Source organism: Vulpes lagopus, chromosome X (assembly GCF_018345385.1).
Source record: "Vulpes lagopus strain Blue_001 chromosome X, ASM1834538v1, whole genome shotgun sequence".
Lineage (NCBI taxonomy): Eukaryota > Metazoa > Chordata > Mammalia > Carnivora > Canidae > Vulpes > Vulpes lagopus.
Window position 1 is genome coordinate 24,426,404 of NC_054848.1, and position 27,634 is coordinate 24,454,037.

At 36.4% G+C, this 27,634-nt stretch overlaps 1 protein-coding gene across 1 annotated transcript in view; it reads left to right on the top strand.

The window, feature by feature from the left end:
- The window catches only part of IL1RAPL1 (interleukin 1 receptor accessory protein like 1), a 1,386,881-nt gene that overhangs the window by 671,475 nt on the left and 687,772 nt on the right, over nt 1-27,634 (top strand). Inside the window, exon 4 of the mRNA XM_041740328.1 lies at nt 26,216-26,495. Within this exon, the coding sequence (XP_041596262.1) occupies nt 26,216-26,495 (280 nt within the window). The remainder of the gene's footprint in view (nt 1-26,215; nt 26,496-27,634) is intronic.

Sequence of the window (27,634 nt, forward strand, 5' to 3'; positions counted from 1 at the left end):
CCTTTCTGATATTTCCTACCCATTTTTTCTCCCTTCCCTTCTATTCCCTTTCACTATTATTTATATACCCCAAATGAATGAGACCATATAATGTTTGTCCTTCTCCGATTGACTTATTTCACTCAGCATAATACCCTCCAGTTCCATCCATGTTGAAGCAAATGGTGGGTATTTGTGATTCTTGACAGATTTTTTTAAACGGCTTTTGGGAATATAAGGCAAAGAAGGATAATAGTGATTTTTTTAAACATGAAGCTAAATGTAAAGGCCTGCATCTGTATTCTGATTTTGTTTTACATTGACTTTTGCTGTTAACATGCTATCTATTTGAGAATGGCAGTCAATAGAGTATGTATTACTACTATATTTTGTTTTATCTAAAACCAGAAGGCCATCCATATAAAAGTGCCAAACTTAAGTTGGCCTAATTCCCATTATTTTGTTCTTAATTTTATAACTATCGAAATTCCAAAAGTCTAAAAAATGTCACCTACAATATTACAGCATCCTAGTTTATGTTTATATGTATGTATGGTATTATAACTACTATTCTTACTCCCATGTATACAGCTGATTTTTATAGTTGGAATAAAAGCATATAAATAGTTAAAATACGTAATAGATAAATTTGATGTATATTGTAATAAATCAATCTTTATTTCACTAAAGTGCTATAAACTTTTTTTCCAACTTGAGAAGGACCTTCCTAAGTTTGGTTTTAATTGTTGTAAATGCATGTCTCTTCCTGATTCCCTGTTGATTGTCTTTCAAATTGCTTTGGCTTTGGATTTGTCCACTACAGTCATCGGTGGACAGGTAGCATTTTTAGTGTTTGAATTATTGATTGAGGCTAAATTGTAGGCCAAAAGATAACCCTTTAGGCTCTTCAGACATGTTTTTTTTTTTCTAACTCTCCAGAAGAGTTGCAATCAATTTCATGTCCTAAGCTAAATTCTTGATCTTCCTTGTAAAGGATGTTCTTCCTTCAGACCTCCTCAATTCAGTAAATGGTACCATTATCCACCCTGTTGCTCAATTCAAAAGCCTAGCGTGCAGCTTTCTTCCTCTTCCATATGTCTGCTTCTTGCCTTTCTAAACTACCATTAATTTTTGTCTCTTTACCTCATTGCAGTGACTTCCGTTGCACTAAGAATAAAATCCACATTTCTTAATATAATCTGCATATTCCTCACCTCTCTAACTCTGACTCTAACTCCCAGACCTGCTGAGCAAGCAAAACTTCTTATATGTGCTATTTCATCTGTTTGGAAGGCTCTTGTTCCTGTATTTTCCATGTCTGATTTCTTCTTACCCTCAGTGGTCAGTTTTAATGTTCCATTTTTAGAGAGACCTTCCCCAACTCCGTAATATAAATTAGCTATTCTTACCTTACATATTTCTGTTCCTTTCTTTGGTGCTCTTTTTTTCAATACATGAAAGTATTAACTTTGTTGGTTTACTTTGATAAATATCTCTCTTCACAGCTAGATATTACTTTGTGAAGGTCACCACCATGTCTGTTTTATTGACTACCGTATATCTTACGTTCTAAACATATTGCCTGGCACATTGAATTACAGTAATTCAGACAGTCTGAGTTTGTGCCCTGGCTCTGACATTTATTAACATTTATCATTGGGTACAAATGTAGGATGAACATAATAATATGACCTAACATACAGGATTTTCTAAGAAATAAATTAAAAAATTTCATATTTAGTTATTCACATAGTGTATGGCACAGTTTTTCAATATAGCAGTTAACATTATTGTTCTAATGGAAATTCATTAAATATTTGTTGAGTGAGTCAAAAATGAATTTATTTTATAAGTAAGTAGGTAATTACTTCCTCAGTGTAAAATTGTGCTGTTTTCGCCACAATCTCTATTGCACGAGTGTCATTCTATTTTCAACTATTGATAGGCAAAATCATCAACATCATGGTCTTAACTTCCTTATTGATTATTAGAGGTGGAAGTTTTCCTATCTGTATGAGTTTTTGGAAAACAACCCATGTTTCTTCTCTCTTCATTAATATTTTAATTGTGGAAATAACTGTTTCAAAAGCCACTCAATGCAGTATCTGATGGGTTTGATAGAGCAGTCAGAAATATAACCCAGGTTAACTTTTTTTCTCAGAAATACTAAACCACATAAAGTATAAGTCTTATGTGAAAGTGAAATAAAATACCAGTTATCAAAAGATTGAGTGGTTCTGAGTATAATCCTTTGATGATGAGCAATTCAGCATTAATTTGAGATCTTATTTTCTCAGGAACATAGAGTAAAATTAGAAGTCATCAGCCCTTCCTCTGTTATCAGTAGTCTGCAGATATTCTGTTCATATCTCATCACCAGTAATAACAAATAGTCATGTAGGGATCCCTGGGTGGCGCAGCGGTTTGGCGCCTGCCTTTGGCCCAGGGCGTGATCCTGGAGACCCGGGATCGAATCCCACATCGGGCTCCCGGTGCATGGAGCCTGCTTCTTCCTCTGCCTGTGTCTCTGCCTCTCTCTCTCTCTCTCTCTCTGTGACTATCATAAATAAATTAAAAAATTAAAAAAAAAGACAAATAGTCATGTATTATAGTTATCTGGTTATGTGTCTGTCCCTCTATTGAAGAGTGAGCCCTTTGAGGGCAGAAATTATATTTTATTCTTTCTACATGTGGAAGGAAGTAAATAAGGAAGGAAGGATTGCATATTATACTTATGTTACTAATTCTAATAGTTTTATTACTTTCCCCCAAATAAAATAATTTTAATGAACATAAACTGGGAAAACAACAGTAGCAAACTAGTCAATACTCAATTACTATGAAGAAATGGAAGTAAAGTGTTTGTGTCTCAGTTATCTTTAGCATAATTAGCAATTAATAGTACCTTGCATGTTAACTAACTGGAATTTAAATAAAAACTTGGGGAAAAAAACTATTCTTAGCGAGGGCAGTGAGGATACTCTCTCATAGTAATGAGAAAAGAGTCCATATCACAAAGCTTGATGATCCCTAAAATACTTGGCTGCTTTGACTCAGACTGTCCTTCAGCATTTCCAGGCATGATGTGCAAAGTACAGAATTGAAATAAAATAATCCCTAGTCAAATCACAGGCTTATATTACAGGGATAAGTCAAGTTTGTAGTTTCACCTGAAGTAAGAAGGCATTAAGTCTCCCTATCACATCCAACCGTCACTGTTAGGCTACGAATAGAAAAAACTCTGAAGGAGGAGGGGGTGAAAGATAGTCCAGGGAATAAGTACTTGGTCTCTATTAAACTTACCCTAGAATTGGCTCACCAGTATTAATTCCTTTTTGTTTGTAATCTTATTCGTTATCCCCTCACCATCTCACAGAACAAGTTAAAACAGAAAATGTGCTGTGCTGTGTGTGTGTGTGTGTGTGTGTGTGTGTGTGTTTTAATAGTTCTAGATCTCCATGTTAAAACTGTTCTGATATATTCTGGTTTCCTTATCAGGGATGAATAGGAAAATACGCTGTCCAGGGTTTCTAAAATCTTTTAAAGTAATTAATTACATATGCGCTAAGTTTACTTTAGGCGCGCACGCACACACACATATATTTATATATATTCTCTTTACGTACATTCATGAAAATGATAAAATTTCCTTTTTATCCTTTGCCCATGGTGGTTTTGTATTTATAGCGTATTACACTATTTGTGTTCCATTCACAACACAGATTGGCCCCAAAATGTACTATATTCAAAAGCATGCTTTTTTCCTCTAAACTGTGATTTTATTTTATTTTTAAGCTGTGATTTTAATGGAGATAGGAATCAGGACTTCCTTCTTTTAAGAACTTCTTGGGGGAGGGTGATGCATTCGCTTCACAGTCTGTACAATATGTATGTTAGTCTTTTTGTGTGCCTGAATACTTTTTAACTAATGGACCTTTTCAGTAGTGAAGCACTGGGGGAAGTTTGATGAAGCTATTCTTACATAAGAGTTCTGAAGACATCTGGTATTGCAAACTAAAATTGGTTATGGTTCCATCACTAAGCGATCATTCTCAGAAGTGGAAGAGACCAGGAGACAATGAAAGACTTGGGTATTTTGTTTTGTTCTGGCTCTAGTAAGTACTTTGTAATAGACCTTTAAAGAAGAGTGTGAATATATACTATACTGTATTTGTTTATATAAATATATTATTTTAAAATATAAATATATTTATATAGTAAAACATTGACCTCAGCATTGAGAAAAACATTTTCTGTTTTCGGGAACTAGATTCTTAATTACTATACATGTATTTGTTGATAAAATACAAACAAGTCTAGATAATTATTGCACAGCAATTTTTATCAAACTCTGTTTCGTTAGCCTTGCTAGAGCTTTATTGATTTTATTGATCTTTTCAAACAACTGGCTTTTGGTTTCATTGATTTTCTCTATTGTCAGACTGTTTCTACATATCATTTACCATGTATTTAATGAAGTCTAAGCTGCATAGTTTCAATTTTTCATAGAAGTTTAAATAACCATGAATTAGCATGTGTCTATAAATCAGAGCTCTTCAGTTGGAAATGAGCTACAGTACAGTATTTTTTTGAAATATGATATATCCATTAGTGCTAGATATACAAAGAATATCTTCCCTTAAAATCAGTCATTCTTAGTTGGCTGGATTAACTCCAACGGGTTGCATTTATTTAGGATTGTTGATACTTTTAATTTCTATTACTTAATTTAGCACATGTTCTTTTACATTTTATAATAGTCAATTGGCAATTAAAGACTTTTCACAATATAAAAGAGGCACAGAGTATACAATTATGATTATATATCAGAAAAAATAATTTAGTTATACATGGTAATCAGATTGAATATCCAGGCAAATATAGCAGGGATTTTAATGCATTTATTATATACACAAAGAGAATCTATTGCAGAACCAAGTTTTTTAAATATTATTTGTTTATTTATCTGAGAGAGAATGCATGAGTAGGGGGAGGGGCAGAGGGAGAAGGCCAAGCAGACTTCCCACTGAGCAGGGAGCCTGATGTGGGGCTCGATAGTGGGCCTTGATCATAAGGTTCTATCCCAGGATGTTGAGATCATGACTTGAGCTGAAGGCAGATGCTTAACCAACTGAGTTACTCAGGTGCCCCTACACCCAAATTTTGTATGTGCATGTTTTATCTTCTTTGGAGAATGTATAGCAAGTTTTCATGGAGACCAAACTGATATTGTTCCTAGTAGTTTTATTTAAAAATGCTGTTCAAGCTCGTTTATTTTGCTTGTTTAAAATATAGTTTAATAAGAGATTCTGTTAAAAATTGCAATAGAATGTATGTGTTTCACTGAATGTGAAATACACATAAATATTATATGTGACTATTTGTACTGAAGAGAATGTCTAATATCTTTAGGACAAAACAGCCCATTAAAGAATTATCTTCTTGTTTATGCTTCACATAACTAATTGTCAGTTTATTTAAAAGGTTGTGCCTTAATTAGAGACCAGTAGTGGACATGAATTACTGAAACAGTTCAAAGTTCTGAAGTCGTGAACTTCTCATAAGGAAGCCAAGGATTTGCAATCCTTGTTTATTTACACTCTCAGGCTGGCATCATTTGGACCTACTGATCCCAAACTCAGCGAACTTGTTAATTCTCATGTCTTTACATTGCATGTCCCTCATTGGAGCTGCTATGCAGAAGTGCAGGGAGCTGGAAATAGAACTCTCCTTTCGCCCTGGGAATTACTGCTCCCTTCCTTTCAGGACAAACCAGAGCCTGTTTGAATATAACACAAACTCAAATCCCTGGTCCACAAAACAAGTCCCTATCATTCTGTCTTTCTGAGTTGCCCTCAGTAAGAAAGGAACAGAAGTAGATGGAATGTAAAAGTTCTCAAGTTAAGTATAAGGAAAAAATAGGAATGAAGGCACTGCTAAACTTGGCACAAAGCAGATTTCAACCTTAGGGACTTAAAAGTTGAGAGAAAGGTAATGCATGGATTTACTTATTTGCCTTTCTTTTTTGCTTCTGTATGTGTTTAGCTAGTCTAAGGCCAGAAGCCATGAGGAGGAAACCACATAAATGCATTCATCGTGGCTTTGGCACATGATTCTATTCTCAGTGTGACTTGTTTAAGTAAAGCCATTGATTTTGCTATGAAATATTGTGTGAGTTTGTTCACTTTCTCTCTCTCTCTCTCTCTCTCTATATATATATATATATATATATATATGTGTGTGTGTGTATATATAGGTATATAGATAGATAGATATAGATCGATCGATTGATCTTAGGTAGCTGTAGATGATATATATATCTTAGATAAGATATATATTATATATCATATGTATAAGTTATATATATATGTATATATTTAGAGAGAAATATTTATGTGCTGATATTCAAAATAAGTGATGTATTTAGCATTTGCAATTATATGTATATATATGAGTTTCATGGTTTAAAATAAAAATATATTGTTAGAGCTGCCTGGGTGGCTCATTCAGTTAAGTGTCTGCCTTCAGCTCAGGTCATGATCTGGGGGTCCTGGGATCAAGCCCCAGGTTGGGCTTCCCATTCAGTAAATAGCCTATTTCTCCTTCTCTGCTTCTCTCCACTCGTGTTCTCTCGCTCAAATAAATAAATAGTCTTTAAAAATAAATAAAATAAAGACCTATCTTTAAATTATATTAATTCACGAATACTTTGCCATTATTGTAGGGTGCTCATTTATTTTTAAATCACCTTTCTTAAAATAGAATTGATTTATTTTTTAAGAGTTGACTTCTGGTTAGCTTTTAGATTTACCTGTTATATGAAAATGCTCAGGAAAAGAGAAAATGTAGAATCATTTTTTTTGTATTTCTGTTATATTAATGTGTAAGCTTAAAGATTTAAAATTGTTTATCAGGGATCCCTGGGTGGCGCAGCGGTTTGGCGCCTGCCTTTGGCCCAGGGCGCGATCCTGGAGAACCGGGATCGAATCCCACATCAGGCTCCCAGTGCATGGAGCCTGCTTCTCCCTCCGCCTGTGTCTCTGCCTCTCTCTCTCTCTCTCTGTGACTATCATAAATAAATAAAAAAATTAAAAAAAAATAAAATTGTTTATCAGTGTATGCTAATGAAATATGATAGATATCAGGATATTTTCATGAATGATAAAGATTAATTATATTAGAAGAGATCACTAATTATGACCCAATGGGTTGAGGCAAGGCACACAGCAAGACAGGACATGAATAACCAAGCCCTCCCCCCTTTAGCCACCACCATTAATAAACACTTGTTGCACTTAGGTCATACAAAGATCAATAAATGGATGACAGTTTTAAAAATCACCAAAGGATCACAGAGGGATATTTAGATTTAGAGTCATTGCTATATGCCTGGAAACTGAAGGAAAAGTGTCCAAAAACACTTACACTGGAGAAAATCTCATCAGGACTACCATTGTGGATTTATAAGCAGGTATAGAAGGAATAGATTAGGCACTGAATAGAGAATGCAGTGGTGTACAAATACAGTTCATATAGCTAGGTAGTATGAGCTGGATACTTCCATGCACTGCATACAGGAATATAAGTTGGCTTAAACTGTATGGAAACAATTTGGCAAAACATATGATACCCTTTGACCCAGTAGTCCTCCTTTAGATATTCAAGCTCAAAGCAAAATTGGAAATTCAAAAAAAAAAAACATATAAAATGACATAGATCATGGTACTGTATATTAAAATGAGAGTAAGACAAATTAAATATCTAATAATATTATTATGCATTTATAGTGTGAATATGTTTGCAGCCACTAACAGTAACCTTTATGTATTGTACTTAAAGAATAATTTATGCTGTGTAATATGAATGGATAATGCAGAAAATGAAATCATACTTCTTGCGTACAATCCCAATATGAAAATATTTAATGAGGCTTTTTTAGGTGCAAAATTCAGAACCCATTCATATTACTTTTAAAAAGTGTTTTGTTAGGGGATCCCTGGATGGCTCAGCAGTTTGGCACCTGCCTTCGGCCCAGGGCGTGATCCTGGAGTCCTGGGATTGAGTCCCATATCAGGCTCCCTGAATGGAGCCTGCTTCTCCCTCTCTCTCTCAATCTCTCTCATAAATAAATAAATAAAATCTTTAAAATTTGTTTAAAGTATTTTGTTATTATGCCTCAAAAAAAGTGTTTTGTTAAAAGATGCGTGCAAATTTAGGTTCAGAACTAAAAAGAAGTCACAGATTAAGTTCTAGGGACTTCTTTTGGTTTCTGGATCTTAATGGATTTCTTGGTCCTCTACTTTTTCTAAGCTTGTCCTTGTGCATTGTCTCCACTCTTAACTCCCCTGGACTAGCTTTCTCTAATTATGCATAGTAGCTTTTCCATTGTAACTTCGAGTCACACATGTTCATGACTGCTTCTCTGGCTTAAATCTACCTAAAGCCCCCCGTTTCTACTTAGAGAACATGGTTCTGATTTGGCCACCTCATATTTTAAATGAAGCCAAGGCTTGGGTTATTTACCTGCCTATGAATTGACTGTCCTTGGATCAGGAGCCATTTTTGCACCAGTAGGTCATTCTGGTCTGTGCATGAGGGCACGTAAAAAAAACAAATGGCCTTCTCTGTCCAAGCACTTCCTCCATCACTGCCTTTCCTGGGACTACAAACTCTATATCTAAACCAAACTTATTTTCTAAATATACCTCATCATTTCACTACTCACACTGTTAGCTTGCCTTTTCTCACTTAGAATTGTCATCACTGAATTCATGATTAATCTCAAAGCTCCATCTCTTGCATGCCTCCATGAAGTCCTTTTTTTACTACTCTAGGAAAAGTTAACACTGTCATAGCACTCTGTTCATGATTGTATGATAGGACTTATGGCATTATAGTTCCATTATGAGAGTAATATACAGGAACTATTGACTATAAAGAGCATGCTTTTAACACTATTCTCTTGGGAAGTTTATGAAAGAAAACAATAAGACCATAAGTTTGTTAACATTATGATAGTGAACATAGGGGCAAAGCCAGCACCCACACACATACACACACACACAGAAACCATATATTCATAAAACTCAACAAAACTTGGTTTTCTAATATCCTCACACATGAAAATTATCAATGTATTATTTCTGAGCTGTGTTGTTTTTCCCCTTTAAGAGACTCATCTAATGGTGGAAGAAGCGCTTTTACAACAATGGTGTCCTCTTTTAAACACTGAAATTAAAAAAAAAAAGTTTCTATTTTCTGCAAGAGTCAAATTTTTCAGTGAATATTTCAGGCAAATGAATAAGCACTTTATTAGCTCCATGCTTTGTTTCAGTGGTTTCCATGGGTGAAATGGCTTCGCCAAATTCCATGTGTAAGTTGGTCAGATAGAATAAGAAATTAGATTTCCATAATCTTTTTGGGAACTTTCAAACTTCTGTTATCTCACAGGACCCAGAAATTGAGTTGAGGCTTTCTTACTAAGCCAGGTTGTAGCAACAAACCCAGGAGTCAGTAGCTCAATTTTCTACTTCTTTGCATCAAATTTTCTCTTGAAAATGATGCACAGAATATTGAAGAATGGCAAGGAGGAGCCTCTGTGAAGTGTTAAATATTTGGTTCAGTGGGTCCTATCAGCAGGTAGGGCCTGTGGGGAGCTTGTTTATCCAGCAGAACGATCTCATTATGAGGACAGTGATGTAGTATAGTTTACTTCATACCCTGAAGCCATTCAAGGAAACAACTGAGTGAGTGATAGTCATCTCAGCCTTGTATTGTGCTATTATAACTTGCAATAACTGGCAGCATATTAAAATAGAGATCAGGGACTACAGCTACTCCATTGAATAAAGTTCTGAAATTTCAAAGCTGCTGAATTATTCAGTATTTTCCAATTTATAGAATAAAAGAATATGTGATTGACTATTTTATGGCACATTAATGGAAATAAAGAAAGAGAATGCACAGGCTTTATACATTTCACAGTTCATATTTATTTCTCGTAATTTCATGGTACCCAAGTGGGTCTCTGTAAAGGCCAGTGTGGCCCTTGCTGTCAAATACAAAGACAGGAACTTGCCTTTGAATTTTAGAGAACAATAAAAGAAGAAATGTTTTTTAAAAAAAAACCCACCTTAATGAATGATCACTAAAAGGAATCTACAACACTACCCTTTTAAGCTTTTAAATACTCATAAATACCAGATTGAAAAAATAAAATAAAGTAAGGTTTGAGACCAATGTCCCATCTTGTCCATAACAATATACTGGGAACAACATAAACTGTAAGTTTAGAATAGAAGGGAACCCTGCTTAATGTGATATGCAGTAAGATTATCAGATGCTTTATCCTATCCCTAGCAGTGCCCAGAGTACAGCGGGTACCCTGTAAATTTTTGTGGAAGTAATGAATCAGTGAATGCCTTCCTGCAGAGGTCACTCAGACTAAATACTGTAAAATCATTCCTTCCCCAAAAATTCAAATATTTTCTGTTTGAAACATATTAAAGAACAAAAAAATAAACATATTAAAGGAAAGATGCATGGCTTGACTACCAGGGCTCTAGGCTCTATACGTTTGAGGGGTATACAAAGGAACCTAGCTATGGCTTTTTGGTACAGTGCCCAAAGAAAGAATATTTGAGCTGAATGAACCATGAGAAGTTATTAGTTCCTCTTTAAAGGAATTTACTAGTTAACCAAATAAGAAGCAAACTTCCACTTTCTGAGAATTTGAACTTGTATGTAAATAATAGCAGCTAACTGCAATAAATGTCATCATGAAGTAGCAACTGTTAGGCCAGAAGATGCCTCTGGTTTTTTCATTTAATCACTATTAATAAACAGACTATGTAGATAATCTCAAACCAGCACTTGAAAATCTTTTAATTGATAGTCATATTGCAGCAACTTAAATTTGCTTTGAATTTAGTAGATGTTCATATTAACATCTGTCCAGTGTAGTTTTTCATGTAAGTACATCCTCTCAAATGTATCTGCCCTCAGAAAACATTCACACTCAGAGGCTATCCCCTCTTAAAGGCAGGGGAAAACAAAAACAAAAACAACTAAGTCTGAATCAATGTAATTTCTACTGTCTAAACATAGATTTCTCCTTGCTGTGATTATTTAAAGAATGCCTGAACATGTCAATAAACCTCTAAGGTAGAGTTTAAGTTTCAAAGAAACCTTCTATGTTTGGTTTTTAACCTGTTCTTGGCTCTTTAAATACAGCCAATAAATATATGAGAAGATACAAAATATTCCCCATGAATTGTTTTCTGAATTTATTACCACTTTTAAATGCAGAAGTCTGATACTGTTTATGAAAATACTATGTAAATGAAGGAGCTCTAAATAATTGAAATGAACTGTTACTTTTACAACCATGACAAAAATGAAAACGCAGATCCTGAAGGAGGTGCACAGATACTCGCTTGCAATACCCTAAACAAAATGCAGTGTCAATAGATTCCCATCATGACACATACATGATTCTACATATAAATGTATATGAACACCTGAATAGTGTGTAGAACTAATATGTGTATGGCCTATTATGCGTTTTCATGAGACCTCTTCTACAGTGATAAAAATAGACTTAACATCACTAAAAAAAAGGCTCTACCTGTTTTAAAATTCTCATTTAGAAATTTACTTGAGGAGCAGTATACAAAATGTATACTTTTGTGTATTTTCCCCCACAGTTTTTGCACTAAATCAAATAGACAATGTGTGATATTATTTATATAAAAAATGCATATTAAAACACAACGTGCTTCATTCCCATTTCTTTTGAGTGTTTCTCTGACTTAAGAGGATTTGAATGCTCAACAGAGCTCAGAGTATGGAAAAGATACACAGACATACTTTTGTTGCACTGACCAGACAATGTAAGCAATAGTGTTCTGCTGTAAACTCCTGTAATAAAGGCAAAAAAAAATGTTTTGTAAGATAATAAGTCTTCTACCCCAACTGCACTTGCCAACTTCCACCTCAAACCTGTTTCTGCTCCTTATTTCTGTCAATGATGTCACAATCCTGTTGGGAATCCTGGTTTGAAATGGCAGCCATCCTTGACTCCTTCTTCATCTCTCCTGTCTGATTAATCTTTCCATCCTGTTGATCCTACCTCTACATTTTCCCCCACATTTCTTTTTCATATCATTCCCCACTTCTGTTCCTCACTTCTACTATTTTAAGAACTAAGTGGTCTCCTTGCTCCTAGTTGAGTGTTTTCAATCCATCCTTGATATTATCACTAGAGCATCTTCTGAAATGTAGATCAGATTAATACCACTTCCTTTACAGATATTTTCCACTGTCTACATTGACTAGAGCAGTGGTTCATCTCAGAAGCATCACCTGGGAACTTTCTAGCAATGCATATTCTTAGTTCCTAAAAAACATTTTCTGAATCTGGAACTGATGGTGGAGCCAGACAATCTGTCTTTTGATATCGTTTTCAGGTGATTCTAATGCACACTAAAATTTGTAAATTACTGGGCTAGGGGATTAAGTTAAGGTTCTTGGCATGGTGTCTCGTCAAATACACCTTTCTGATCTTATTTTCACCAGGTTACATTCTTTTCCTCTCTACCTCATTATACCATTTCTGAACCTTACCCTTTACTGTCCTAACGGGGATATCCCATTGAGTTGAAATTTTCTCTTCTGAACATCAAGTTTTAAATTGAGGCACAATTCAAATACCATCTCCTTCTAAATTCTTTTTGATCTTCTCAGTCAGATTTCTTTTCCATTAATGTATGTGAAAAAATAGAAAAGAGTTCGGGCTTGAGATAGAATAATCCTCTTGCTCTGTGTTTTCTCAGCAGTGTTATCTTTACTGTTGAAATTTCTCCATTCTGCTTTCTGCTATATGTAGTTGTTGACATGTCTTTCCTCCCTAAAAGATAGGTTCTGCAATGTCAACACTAGTGTCAGGAATCTTTGTTGTAGAACAGAATTGCACATAGTAGGTGACTGATAACCTATGTGAAATCACCCCAAAACATGTTTTGAATGGTAATGCATGCTTATTTCATTTGTTCATTGCTGCAAACAATAGCCCATTTGGAATTGCTCTCAATTTTAAAGACCTTTATAACTTGCAATCTTTAAAAATAGAATTCTGTTCTGATATATTTTCTAAAAAAAATACAGTAAATATGCACCATAAGCCTTAATACTCTCTTTAATGGGTCATTTTGCAGGGTGTCCTGCCATCCAACAGGCCTTTCCCTGTGAGACTAAGTTGGAAAATAGGTTAAATCTGTTCACTCTTTGCTTGGTTTGTTGCTCATCATGTTGATATTTAATGCAACATCCAAAAAATGTCCCATAGGTATAAAATTCCTGAAACTGGAAATATTTTTGCCCTATCTCTACGTATATAGCTTTCTCTATTTTGTGGCCCAAATAGAGGGAATTTGTGGAGATAAACATGAACTAAGTGAATAGCATAATAGTATGCCTAATGAATGTAAAACAAATGTGTTGCTTTTAATAAATCAACAAGGATTTACTGAGTCCTGAGATATGTTCAGTTTTATGGAATAAAATTGTTCTGAGTCAAAAAAACTGTATTGCTTTGCAGTATTACAAAAGGAAAGGAAAATGCATGGTGTTAATTTTTTTTCTAAATTAGTGAGGTTAAAAATACTAAGAAACAATAGGGACGCCTGGGTGGCTCAGTGGTTAAGCATGTGCCTTCAGCTCAGGGCGTGATCCCCAGGTCTGAGATCAAGTCCCACATGGGGCTCCTTTCAGGGAGCCTGCTTCTCCCTCTTCCGGTGTCTATTATGAATAAATAAATAATTTTTAAAAAATACTAAGAAACAATAGTAATGAGTGATACACATTTCCAGTAACAATTTAAGTAAATATTTATTCAGGTGATCACAATGGTAAAGCAAATATAGATATGGAAATAACTACAGTTATATAATTAGAGATATATTAGATTTAGATTAATGGATGATAGATAGATAGATAGATAGATAGATAGATAGATAGAGATAAATATATAAAGCCCCAGTTCTCACAGTATCCACAGTTCAATGACGAATGAAATCCATGTAAGCAAATATTTATTCACTATGATTCATGTTAAATAGAGAACACTGAAGAAATAAAAAACTGAAAGAGTAAGAAAAAACATCTTTGAAGTAAATTGAGATTGCTCTCTCCTCGAAGGATGGACCATATGCATCAAGATTTAACATATCGATTCCTTATGCCTAGAATAATAACAAAAAAAACAAAAGAATCCAGATTTTCTTGTAGTAGAATGTGTCAACTTGTGTTCACCCAAACAGTGGGGCTTTTCCTATTCCTGCTCTGTGTGAGAATGGCAAAGAACATCCACTATATTCCAGGTACCATGTTAGATACTTCCTCATATCATTTTTCAACATGAAGAAAAGAAAAATATTCAAAGACCATATGCGTCTTAAGCAGAATTTACTTCCATGCAAGGCAGGGGTAATATATATTTTTTAAATATTTTATTTATGTATTCATGAGAGACACAGAGAAAAGGCAGAGACATGGGCAGAGGGAGAAGCAGGCTCCAGGTGGAGAACCCGATGTGAAACTCGATCCCAGAACTCTGGGATCACGCCCTGAGCCTAAGGCAGACGCTCAACCGCTGAGCCACCCAGGAGTTCCAAGGCAGGGATAAAATCCAACACAGAGAGATGGGGATTTCAGATGAACTGTCAGAAAATGGCATGGAAAAAATTGATCACATACCTGCATGCAAGGGAAAACAACCCTTATGAAGACTATTTCCCAGGCCAAAGGCAAGTGTGGACCTTAAAAATGGCAAAGCCAGATTTCACAAGGAAAACTGATTCATGAGTTTGTACAAGTGTTGGGGGCCAGTTGAAGGTTTGACCATTATACTGGAGCTTTGCATAGGTGATTGCCAAACCCCTAGTTTACCTGTTGACCTAGATAGTACAGTTGAGTCACATACCACAAACTGTCCAAGTTTATTATCTAGCTGTTTTCCTGGCCATTTATTAAGAGGTGATTGCTTTCTGGAGCCCTGACTGCTCACTGCTTGCCATCCCTCACTCCCTCCAGGGCATGCAGCAGGCACAAGCACAAACCTAAGGTTCAGCGAGATTCCCTTTATCAACACTAGATCAACCCCACAGGATAGTTTTTCAACACCCAGAAATAAAGGCTCTGAGAGCTTAACTGACATGCTTGATCTTGATGTGGCTGGGATTTGAACTTGGATTGGGTTGGTCTAGAAATCATCTACTGCCATACATTACATATGTTTAACCAACTCGACCTTCATTAACAGGCATGTCCGTATAGAGAATGACATTGTTTTTCATGGTGAATGAGTCCCCAGAGCCCTTTCTGGTTAAATTATGTTCAGAAGAATTTCATTGTTCTGTTTTATATCTTTATGTGGAATACATGCCTCTCTTTTCTTTATCACCCAGTTTAATTATCCAGAAAAGCTCATCCACTAATCAGCCTTGATTCAAATATGTACTGAGTCTCCCTAAAGTCCATGCTCTTCCTGGAGTATCAAAATGCAATCTTATTTGGAAATCGGGTCTTTGCAGATGTAATTAGTTAAGATAAGGTCATACTGGAGTAGGATGACCCCTAAACACAATATTATTAGTGTCACAAAAAGAGGAAAAGCCACACAGACACACACAGAAAATGTTATGTGACAATAAAGGCAATGTTGGGAGTGCCATGCCTACATGCCAAGAAACTCTAAGGATTTCCCTCTGTCACCAAAAGCTAGGAGAAGGGCAGGGAGCCGATTCTCCCTCAGAGTACCCAGAAGGAACCAACCCTGCTGACACCTTAATTTACAGCTTTAAGCCATCAGAGCTGTAAAAGCATCCATTTTGGTTATTTATTTAAGCTCTTCAGTTTGTGGTACTTTCTTACAACAGCGCTAGGGAAGCAGTACGCAATGTTTAATGTACATGGTGATGATGATTTAAGGTAGACCTTAGTGTGGCCATGTGAATGTGTGGGACACCAGCCATGGAAGATTGACATTGCCAGGAGGAGACAAGAAAATATACAGAGGAGTTCCTCCAATGACAAAAACAATAAGTGGTGCTACATATTGAGTAACTCTAGTCCTAGTTTTTACCTTGATTCCTGGGAAAGATGATGACTGTCTCTTCCAGGTGAGGAAAGGCCCTGGAGGATCTGGTCACTCTCTTTCCCACTCCCTTCCTCCAGATATCCCAGCCTTCCTGCTCTCCTATAAACATATCTAGTGTATTCCCATCTCAGGACCTTTGTTTTGAACCCTGATGCCCCGCATATTTGCCCAGGTGACCCTCTGCTCATATATTAGCTCCTCAAAGAGCCCCTTCTCTGGCCACTGTATTAAGAGCACCGTAGACATTCTGTCCTCTTAATATGCTTTATTTTTGCCTCCAGACACATTATATTGCTATGGTTCTTGTCTGTCTTCTCTGAAAGAGCTGGAACTCTGTTTTGTTCAGCACTCTACCCCCAACACCCAGAGTGTTCCCTGTCCTACAGTGCATGCTGAATAAATGAGTGAATTATGTAACCTGAGACACAAAGAGGTTAGCTGTCAGTTTCCCAAGGCCTCCCTGAACTCAAAATTGATTCTTTCTGACTCTGTACAGGTAGGGTAGCTCAGAAGTAGGTCCAAAAGTCTGGAAGAAGTCCAACCTGACATAATAATGTAAAGTTGAATTGAATTATGGAAGCAGTAGGCCCTAAAAGCACTATATTTGTAGATGTATATATCCTTATGCTTCCTTTGGGGAACTTGGCTGGTTAGGAAGGGCTACTATTTTAGTTCAAGAGGCATTCAGGGGACATTATGGGTCCCTGTTGATCATAGACTAGTGAACTTATGAGCAGAGATGTTCAGTGAATATTTACCTTGAGTTATAGAGGGTTCCCTGCTAGTCAGAAGCATAACACTCCTCAAACCTATATAAGACTGCAAGGAAAAAGACCCAAGAGTTCATATTGCTGACTCCACTTTAGAAGCCAGGAATCTCTTTGTCCTTCTTTTCTTTCTGAAAATATAAAACCCTGACTTTCTTTTGCCTTGGACAAAAGATTTATTTTATCCAACCAGGAAAAATATAGAAATATATTGGATCATCAAAGAAAAATTTGTGTGCAGCAAAGACCAAGGCCAGATTGCTATTCTAACCCAAAGATGTGCTGTTTGGGCTTGGCTTTGATGTTCTTCTACAAGAAGGATAAAAATTATATCCCTAGTTGCTGTAGATTCTAGAGACCTGGGAATATTGTAGCATTTCTGATGACCCCACAGCAAATGAACTGTTGGTTCTGAGCAGCTATTGACCCTGAAAATAGATTTTTTGAAGATTTTATTCATTTATTTATTTATTTATGAGATATATAGAGAGAGCATGAGTGAGCAGAGTGAGGGGCAGAGGGAGAAGCAAACTACTCCCCACTGAGCAGGGAGCCGAATGTGGGGCTCAGTGTGGGGCTCGATCCCAGAACTCTGGGATCATTACCTGAGCAGAAGGCAGACACTTAGCCGACTGAGCCACCCAGGTGCTCCTGAAAACTGATTTTAAGCATGCTTTACATAAACCCCATGTTGTTGTCCACAAAAATGGCTTCTCCCCCCTTATTGGATGATATGGACAACTCCTGGGTCATTGTCATTGTTTGTTTGCTGTTAGGTCACAGGCAGTAACTCTAGACAGCGTTTCAAAGAGAAATGAAAAAACAAACAAACAAACAAACAAAAAAAAAAACCAAAGAAAAATGAGTCACTCTGATGTTATCCAGTAAAGGAAAAGATAACAACAGCAGTGAGGAAAGGGTAAGTACAAAATGCTGCTGTAGTTTGTAATGGACCAGGGGATGTCAGAGGTGAGAAGAGAGGGATTAGAAGTTTGAAGGGCTGCAATGGCTGAGCAAAAGGATGTCCCAAGTCAGCCAACATATCTCTTTATCACGCCTCAGGAAGCTTCACTGCCTCCTTTTGTTTTTATGGCAGATACAGACGCAACTGGTTTCCTCAACTGTGGGAAGCTTACCTGTAGGGTAGAGCTGAAGGAACTGGAAAAGCTTGTGGTACCAGTCTTTCATTAAAAAGACCATGCCAAAAAAATAAATAAATAAATAAATAAAAATAGAAAGACCATGCCAAAGGGACGCCTATATATATATATATACACATACACACACACACACACACACATGTATATATGTTTGTAAATATATATATATATATATTTTAAAGAATACCGAAATTGATTGAATTATAATGTTGAATTAAATGATTTTGAAATAGAGCAAAGTGGATATGACGAATCTAGTCAGAGATTTAGGGTTGATAAATGGTGACTCTGACAATTTTCCCATTCACTTATTGGATGAGTGCTATTTATACTTATGCCCTGTTTTTGTAATTTGAGACAAAAAGTGTGTAAACTATACCTGGTGCTCAGTTAAAGGAATTGTACATGGAGTTAATAAGAGCACATGTAGTCAAATAGGCATTTATATAGATGGCTGTCATAAAAGGAGACTAGGAGAGAGTTTTTGAAAATCTATTTAAAACTTAGTATAAAACCTTAAAAATGTATTATTTGATCCTGTAATTGAACTTCTGGGATTCTTTTCTGAGGAAATAATACTTTTCTTTTTCTTTCTGGAGGGCAAAGATGTGGAACATTGTATGTAAAGTTGTTTTATAACAGAATTACTTAGAACAGCCAAACCTAGGGGAAAGACTTTAAGTCACCTAACATTGGAAGAATTAAGTTAATTATAATGTGGCATTATTATGGAATATTATGCAATTATTATAAAATATTCAATAAAAATCATGATATAAAATTTTATGTATCATCCCAATTGGGAAAAGAAACTGAGTAAACAAAAGGACAGATTATGAATGAATGGTATTCTCTTTTTACTCTCTTGAGTATATAGCATCTCTTGAGTAATATCAATTCTCTTTTTACTCTCTTATAGTTTCTGTCTTTGCTTTTTAACCATTAGAAAACAAATACTTAAAAAAATCATCACCAAGTACATGCTATACAATGCATGGGTTTTCATGTTTCAGGGATATCTTGCTAGAATTTGGAGGCTAAGATAGAATGGAGGGTTATATACACTAACAGAATCTTATTTGCCTTGCTGCCAGTCGTCCCCTGATGAAGAGGGAACCATATCTCAGAAGAAATTTGGTAACAACTGACCAAGGTCTGCACCCACCTGAAAATGACCTACACTGAGAGGGTGATACATGATAACTTCCAGGCTTCAGGCTTTGCTAGGCAAAGGGTACTCTAGAAATTGGATTTCTGATCATTGGCAGCATCTCTTGAGTAATATAAATTCTTACCACCCACATAAATCTCTCCAAAGTATTTGAAAGAGCTCTCCCACAATTGTTACACTGTACATATATTTTAAAGGCCAAAATCTGGAAACATTCCACCCCAGACAAGCAGAATCCAGAAAGGAGAAATGAGGACGAATTGCTGTATAAAGCAATGCATGCTCTAAAGGTTAGCTTGCATCGTATTTTGCTGCTGTCATTGATGCTGATAATTTGGGGGCATCTCTGCCACCATTGCCAATTTTTACTTATGAAGTCCGTATTTGGCAAATATAGTGGACACTAATTAAAACCTAGCCTCAGCCTTTTAGTTTGGTGTCTGTGATAGCTTATATGCATGGCCTACACTTGCCTTAAATAAATTCATGTCTCATGTGCGGGATTTTCCAAGCACACTAGGGGTAGAAAGAAATAATGCCAATGTGACAGTATGCATTTTAGGTCTGTCTGTGAGTCTTTTAAAAAGAAAATTCATTACATTTTTATTGCCTAAAAATTTTTAAATCTTTCTCAGATCTTCATTTCTCCTTCTTTACCACCATTGCCCAAACATAAATCTCTACCTAAAAATAGAGCTAGCACAGTACATCCAAAACTATTAGACTGGCCCCAACACATCACTGGTTAAAACTTTTCTGTATCTCCCCCATCACAATGACGCCAAACATTTGTTTACATCTCATAAAAGTACCTCTGCAGTTTGTCTTTGCTCCCTTTTTTTTCCTATGTCTTGCTCTTTTCTGCTTTAAACTCATTTCGAGGGACGCCTGGGTGACTCAGCGGTTGAGTGTCTGACTTTGACTCAGGGCATGATCCCCAAGTCCTGGGATTGAGTACCCGTATCGGGCTCCCTGCATGGAGCCTGCTTCTCCCTCTGCATATGTCTCTGCCTCTTTCTCTCTTTCTCTGTCTCTCATGAATAAATAAAATCTTTAGAAATAAACTCATTTCTATACCACAAAACCTGCAGAATTCTGCTACTTGTTATTTCCTTGTCTTTAATTTTGTGTGCACTTCCAAAGTCAATATCTGTCTGCCTATAGATAAGGGCTATATCTGTCTCTCTTGATTTCCAACCCCTAGGACAGAAATTAGGATGAAGTTAGTTCTCATCATATGAATAAATCTGTGTTAGATCAGCTTTCCTAGAATAGAGCCCAATCAGGGATTTTTAAGGTGCAAACTGATTGAGTGCTCTTCAGGAAAATCTTAAAAGGGAAGGAAGGGAGCAGAATAGGAGAGGGAAATTTGCTGAGGGAAGAGGTCACAGGTAAACTGGAGTCAGCCTGGTCTACACACAGAGGAGCTCTGGCACACAAACTGCACTTTTGGGATGTCCCTACTTGATGCAAAGGAGCAGCCTTTTGTACACTCCCATAGGTCAGTTATTGACAGTAGGCACACCCAAAGGGATGTAAATTTCCCAAAAGGATGGTTCTGTCAATCAAGGGTAATTTTTAAGAGAAGGAGAGAACTATGAGCTGTTAGCCTGAGATACTCAAAGTAGCTGGAGGGGAATGGATGCATCAGTGTAGTAAAGGGGATCAGGTTGGGGCATCTGTTACATTATCATAAATGTCTTAACCATTTAAAAATTATTCCAATGTATCTAACCAAGTAGATACGAGTAATATAATTTGTGCTTTTAGAAGTAAAATCTTATGTTTTCATATTAGAATGTAACATGTAAGCTTGACACATGGTTATACTTTTTTTTAAGGAATGCAGCCTTCAAGCTTGTTACCATGGAAATATTAGTAATAGTGACTTAATTAAAAATACTTTCCCTAATCTCATTTGAATATATTTGCATTATCCAGTCTATGTAGCCTTTGTTCATGAAGTGGTACATCGGTATGAACCCCTTGTAAAGGAATTAATTCTGAATCTTAGTTCCATCACTGCCTTCACATAAGTTCCTAGAACATTATAGGAGGCAGCAAAAGCACATGAATACAGTGCTTCCTATTCCTGCCTTCCTAAATAACTTTATGGTTTCATAAGGTCCCATGGACTATGAGGGAGTATGTATACTGCAGAGGGGTCATTGAATTAGAGTATTTCCATGAAAGCCTCTCAACAAGTAAGGAGAATACAAATGGTAAACTTTCTGGGAGAAGGCTTAAGAAGGGTGTATTATTCTGAAAGACGGAAAAGCAGATTAAATACTCCTGGCCTACTCAATCACTGGTGATAGTTTTAATAATAATAATGGTGACTTACATAACAGAATTAACAGTGTCTAGAAAAACTTTTGGAATGATTGTTCCCAATACTTTTGGAATGATTGTTCCCAAGCCAGCAAAGCTTGTGTGCTGAAGTAAGGAAAAACTGAATGAATCAGTAGTGATTCTGGTCATCAAAAGTTAGGTATAAGGTTATCACGTTTTGTTGTAAGATTTCAGATGTCCTGCTACACAAGATTTTAAAAAAATGCTTTGTGAGTATATAAGAAAAATGTATTCATAAGGAGATGCATACTGAAGTACTGAGGGGTGAAATGTCATTATTTTTCTAACTTATTTTCAAATGGCTTAGGAAAAAAATTATAACACACAGAGTAAGAGAGAAGAATGTGTATATAAATGAGGCAAAATGTTACAAAGATAAAAAAGATACCATTCTTCACTCACTTCATTTATTAAAATGCCTTAATTACTGAAAAAAGACATAATCCCATCATTAAATGTGTTTATCCAAATAACTTGAAACTATATTCAATTACTTCTATATTACTTGTTATCCTTCTCAAAAATGTATTAAAGCATGTTAATAATTTTATTGTTTATTTTTGAACATCATACATTAAGCTTAATGGTCATAGAACTTCCTAAGCCATAGATCCTACATCTGTTTCCATATTAAAATGAACTTAAGGTGTCTCTGACAACCAAGGTGCTATTATTTCTTCATTTTACCTCTGCCTTTTCCTTATCTTTTGACTCTGAACTATTTGAAACTTTTTCCTAATTGATAGTTAAGTACTAAATAACTTTATTTTTTTAAAGATTTTATTTTTTTAAGTAATTTCTACAGGCAAAATGGGGCTTGTACTCACAACCTCCAGATCAAGACTAGCATGCTCAACTGACTGAACCAGCCAGGTGCCCCAAAGACTTTTTTTTTTTAAGATTTTATTTTTAAGTAATCTCCGCACCCAACTTGGGGCTTAAACTCACATCCCTGAGGTCAAAAGTTGCACATTCTACCAACTGAACCAGTTAGGCACCCCTGAATAACTTCAATTTTTTCAGTAATATTTATAGTTTTCTTTTGACATTTTCCTGTGTAAGTATATTCTGAAAGTATGTATTAATATCTCTTTCCCCAGTGCAACTCTCCCGTTGTTTTCTTGATCTAATTTGTTACTAACTCTTTAGCATTTTCTAGACTAAATATTTTTGTTTGATGCTTTAAGCATTTTGCTTTATCTTACAAATCTTCTGGGAGTTTGAATAATTTTATCTCACTGTTTGTACTGCTACCTTGAAGGTATTTCAGCCTTTTTCACTGGCAGAGATGTCTTCTGTGACAGATGGCCTCAGTTACAATAACTTGATTCTAGAATTGTATAATTCATATAGTGGTAAAACAAGATGATTTCATGCTTATCACCAGAATTATAATTGTTTAAAATAAAATCCCACCTAAGATTTTTTTCCCACCTAAGATTTATTTCATGCAGTGGCATAAGTGTACAAAATAATGTTGATAAATATCACATATAATTCATATAGCCTTGATACCTCTGTGTATAGTTCTATTATCATATTTAGTGTGGTATGCAGGCTCTGTAGTGGTCACTGACGAGATCTACACTGCCAGTGCAGATGTACCACTGGCAGTAACTGGTACATTGATGTCCACCAAACTTCTAGCACATTTACTCCACATGTTACCAAAATACAACTCTTTGACAGGAATGTTAGACCACTGAGGAGGGCACTTGATGGGATGAGCACTGGGTGTTATGCTATATGTTGGCAAATCGAACTTCAATAAAAAATTAAAAATTAAAAAAAAGGAATGTTAGACCAGGATTTGGTAATTGAAATTAACTAAATTAAAGAGTGTTGTGAAATTAACAATACCTTAGTTAGGAAACAAAATATTATCGTGACCCTGAATTCTAGGGTCAGACATAGCTGGGTGGGAATCATGGCACTGGTATTGAGTTTCTTCAGTTGTAAAATTTAGTTATTAACTGATGTTCTTGCTCATTCACTCAGTAACTGTGTGTTGAGCTGGTTAGCAGGCAGAGTTCCAGGCACTTAGGCTAAAGAAATGAGTTAGAAGGACAAAGTTCCTGACCTTAAGGGGCTTACATTCTTCTGGGGAGTCAAAACAAACAGAAAGTGGGTACATAATGTAACATCACAGAGTAATAAGTTCTATAAAAAATATTGAAGCAGAATCTGAAATAAGTGATCAGGATAAAAAGCTGGTGTTCGGACAGGGCATTTACAAAGACTTCTTCAAGGAGGTGATTTCTGGAGGAAGGGAGGGAGGAATCCATGCAGTTGGGGAGAAAGCGTCTACATTGGAGCACCTGGGTGGTTCCATTGGTTAAGCGTCCTACTCTTGGTTTTGGCTCAGGTTGGGGTCTCAGGGTCACTAGATCAAGCCTCATGTTGGGCTCCACACTCAGCATGGAGTCTGCTTGGGATTCTCTCCCTCTCTCTCTGCCCCTTCCCCTGCTCACTCTCTCTCTCTCTCTCTCAAATAAAAAATAAATAAATAAAATATTTTTTAAAAAAGATAAAAGCAAATTTTCACGTAGGGAGAACAGTTAGTTCAAAAGCCCTAAGGGATATTTTTGTGAAGGGTAAGTGAAAATTTGTAAACTCAGCCATAGTTTAGTGCTCATTAGAAGTTAGATATTATTTTAGGATAAGAAATGTAGATTAAAAAAAAGAAATGTAGACAATTCTATAGATCACGTGTCTTCTTTGCTCTAATAATGCACATCTTCCTTTTCATCTTGAATATTTTCCTTCTTTTGAATCCTACATTATTCATCCTATTCTCAGATCCTTTAGTGTGCCCTCTTTTTAATCTGTAGCAAGTCAAATTCTTCCTGCAGTACTCAGATGCTACTGCTGCTAGAGGTCCCTTTTTTTTTCTCTTTTGCTTAGTATTTGTATATTGTAAGTTCTGTCAAATTGGTTATCTTACTAATTAATGGGCAACTGCCCTCTCTAAGCAAGAAATCCACCATTTCTCTATGATGATGATAATGGGGATGCACCTGTGGTATGCAGACCTGTTGTTTTTTGTGTGTGTGATTTTAAAAAATGGTGTCAAGATGCCATTTGTAAGGTGGTGTTTCCAGGAAACCCCGAAAACCCAACCAGCCCCCGCCCTCATCAGCCACATTTTCCACTATCGTTTCTATTTTAAACTTCCATTGATGCTTCCAGCAGAGCTAAGTGACTGTCTACCTCTGTCTCTGGCTGTCAAACCACTAGCAGAGCTTGACCTAATATTGTATTTATTTTGGCTTCATTTGGCTGCAAAATGTTTAATTTCTGATTTTGTCATTGAGTGTCCAATCAGAGGGATAAAACACACACTAATTTGAACAGGGAAAGTTTGTATAAAGAAGTATTAAACGTAACAGGGCATTGAAGTGATGAGATTGGCTAGTAAGAAAGAAAGATGTATTAGTCTTCTCAGTCGCCATAACAAATCAGCATAGCCTGAAAGGCTTACACACAGATATGTATTTCTCACAGTTCTGGAGGCTGAGATGTCTAAGATCAAGGTGCTGGCTGATTTGATTTCTACTGAGAGCCCTCCTTCTGGCTTGAAAGATGGCCACCTTCTTGCTGTGTGCCCACATAGCCTCTTTTCTGTGAGCCCCATCTCATCGAGGAAGGGAGGGAGGGGAGAAGGGAGAGAGGAGCTTTCTGGTGTCCTTTATAAAAATACACTAACCCCTTTATGAGAGCTCTGCCCTCATGATCTCATTTAAACATACTTTTCTCCCAAAGACCCCACCTCCAAATGCCATCACATTGGAGATTGAATCTTCAACATGTGAATTTTAGGACATAAACATTCAGTCTATAGCAAAAGAGAACCCTAAAGACTAGAGGAATTGCCCTCATTTTACCCCTATGGCTGAGAGTGCACGCAAGTGAACCCACACCCCCATCCTCCTACCTCTAGACCTGAGATCCAAACCTTATTAGGAAGGTTCATGGCTTACTGAATGGTAGACATCACTGTGGTGCTACAATGGGAGAATGTGTTGGAAATCTGCCCTCTAGAACTTGACAGAGATTTACCTGAGTTGCCTGAGAAAGCTGTTCACAGGAAGGTGCCTTGCCTGAAGCTCTGCTAAAAAAATCTCCAAGCAGCTGGCTGTACTGTAGGAGCTGGCTACTGGAAAAGCAGGAGTCAGGTGCTGGAGAAGCCTCACCCACTGCAAGAACCTTCCAAGAAAGCATACTGGAATCAGGGAGAAAAACCCTTTGCTGCTTCAGTGTCTCTCCAGAGCCCTCTACTAACAAAGCTGTAGTCCCAGCCGGCAAAGGAGGAATAGTTCAAAGGTCCAGATCCATTTTCAAAACACAAGAAAAAAAAAGTGGATTTAGAGTAAAAGGCAATAAACCAATAACCAATCAATTGTACCAATATATGTGAGAATAAACACCAGAAGAAACAAAGTGATGAATATATTGTTTATTAGCAGAGTCCATTACTTCTCAGCACCCTTCTGAGTTTTATCCATTACTGCATCCTCTGTGCCTAGAGTAGAATGTAGCTCGATAGAGATGTCCAATAAATATTTGTTGAACTATTGGCTTCACTTTTTCCTCTAATGTTTTCTTTCTCTCTTTCTTTTTTTCACTATAGCTGATGGATGCACTGATTGGTCTGTCGATATCAAGAAATACCAAGTTTTGGTGGGAGAGCCTGTTCGAATCAAATGCGCACTCTTTTATGGCTATATCAGAGCAAATTACTCCCTGGCCCAAAGTGCTGGACTCAGTTTGATGTGGTACAAAAGCTCTGGTCCTGGAGATTTTGAAGAGCCAATAGCCTTTGATGGAAGTAGAATGAGCAAGGAAGAAGACTCCATTTGGTTTCGGCCAACGCTACTGCAGGACAGTGGTCTTTACGCCTGTGTCATCAGGTATTCTTTTAATTCTAGTATTGCTGTATTAGTTAAATCATATGCTGCTTTCCTATACGTAAATTTCGCTGCTATCCCTTTCACCTGAAGGTTTTGCCTCAATATTTGTGTGTGTTGCTGCTTTCTAAAATTCAGAACCTAAATCATAAAAAGATGGGATTGGAATTTATATTGAGACATTATTTCTGGCTTATGGAGAAAAGAGATACCATCTGGGTATCTACTTATGTTGCCAGAAATTACTAAAGACTATGAAATAAAATTTATAGAGGAGGTGAAATGTTGCAAATAAAATGTAAGCAAAGACTTGCAGAAAGGATGCATAGTTTATCGCTAAATGGGTTGTAACATTTTGTTATTGCCCTTCACAGACAAATAGAGCACAGATACCTCCGGTTCACACACATCTGTAAAGATGATTTAAGTAAATGTGTGTATGTGTGCTGGAAGACAAAGGCAACATTGCCATGTTAGGAAATAAGAAGGCTGTGTTCCAGATCATTTTTGTTAACTAAAAGTGCTGGGTCAATACAGAAATTTTCCTGGGCCCCTCAGGGCCAATGAAAAGTTAATAACAAAGTCTGTGCCTTTATCCACAAAGAAGCTCATCACACATCCATACATCTTTTTCTGCTTCTAGAAGAGACATACATGGTTTGCTTAATGATAATGCACTGAAACAGTATCCATGTAACACATTAGTGGTTAAAAAAATCTCAGTTTAAGCATTTATCCATTCATGGATTGTGAATCACACCCTGCATGAATGATGGTGGATGTCATTAGAGTATAAGAACATTGGCGAAGCAGGGTACAGGCATATAGATGGTGTGTTTAAATCTTTGTATTTGTGCATTTTTGTTATTAAGAGAAATTAAGCCAAATCTAATGCAATAGATTCTCAATTTGGGGAAGTCTCAATTTAATTTTTCAAATTAAAATTCGACTTTAACTTCTGAAACTCTGATCTGCAGCTCTCACTTCTCTGTTTGCGGATCATGCCTTCCCCTCACTTTCCCCTAGAAGAATTACCTTTATGCTGAGTCATAGCCACAGGTGTATTAGGACATTAAAATCTGTCAAAGCCACATAAGAGTTTAAAAAAATCTTGTTAACACTAACAACACACAGGTTAAAGT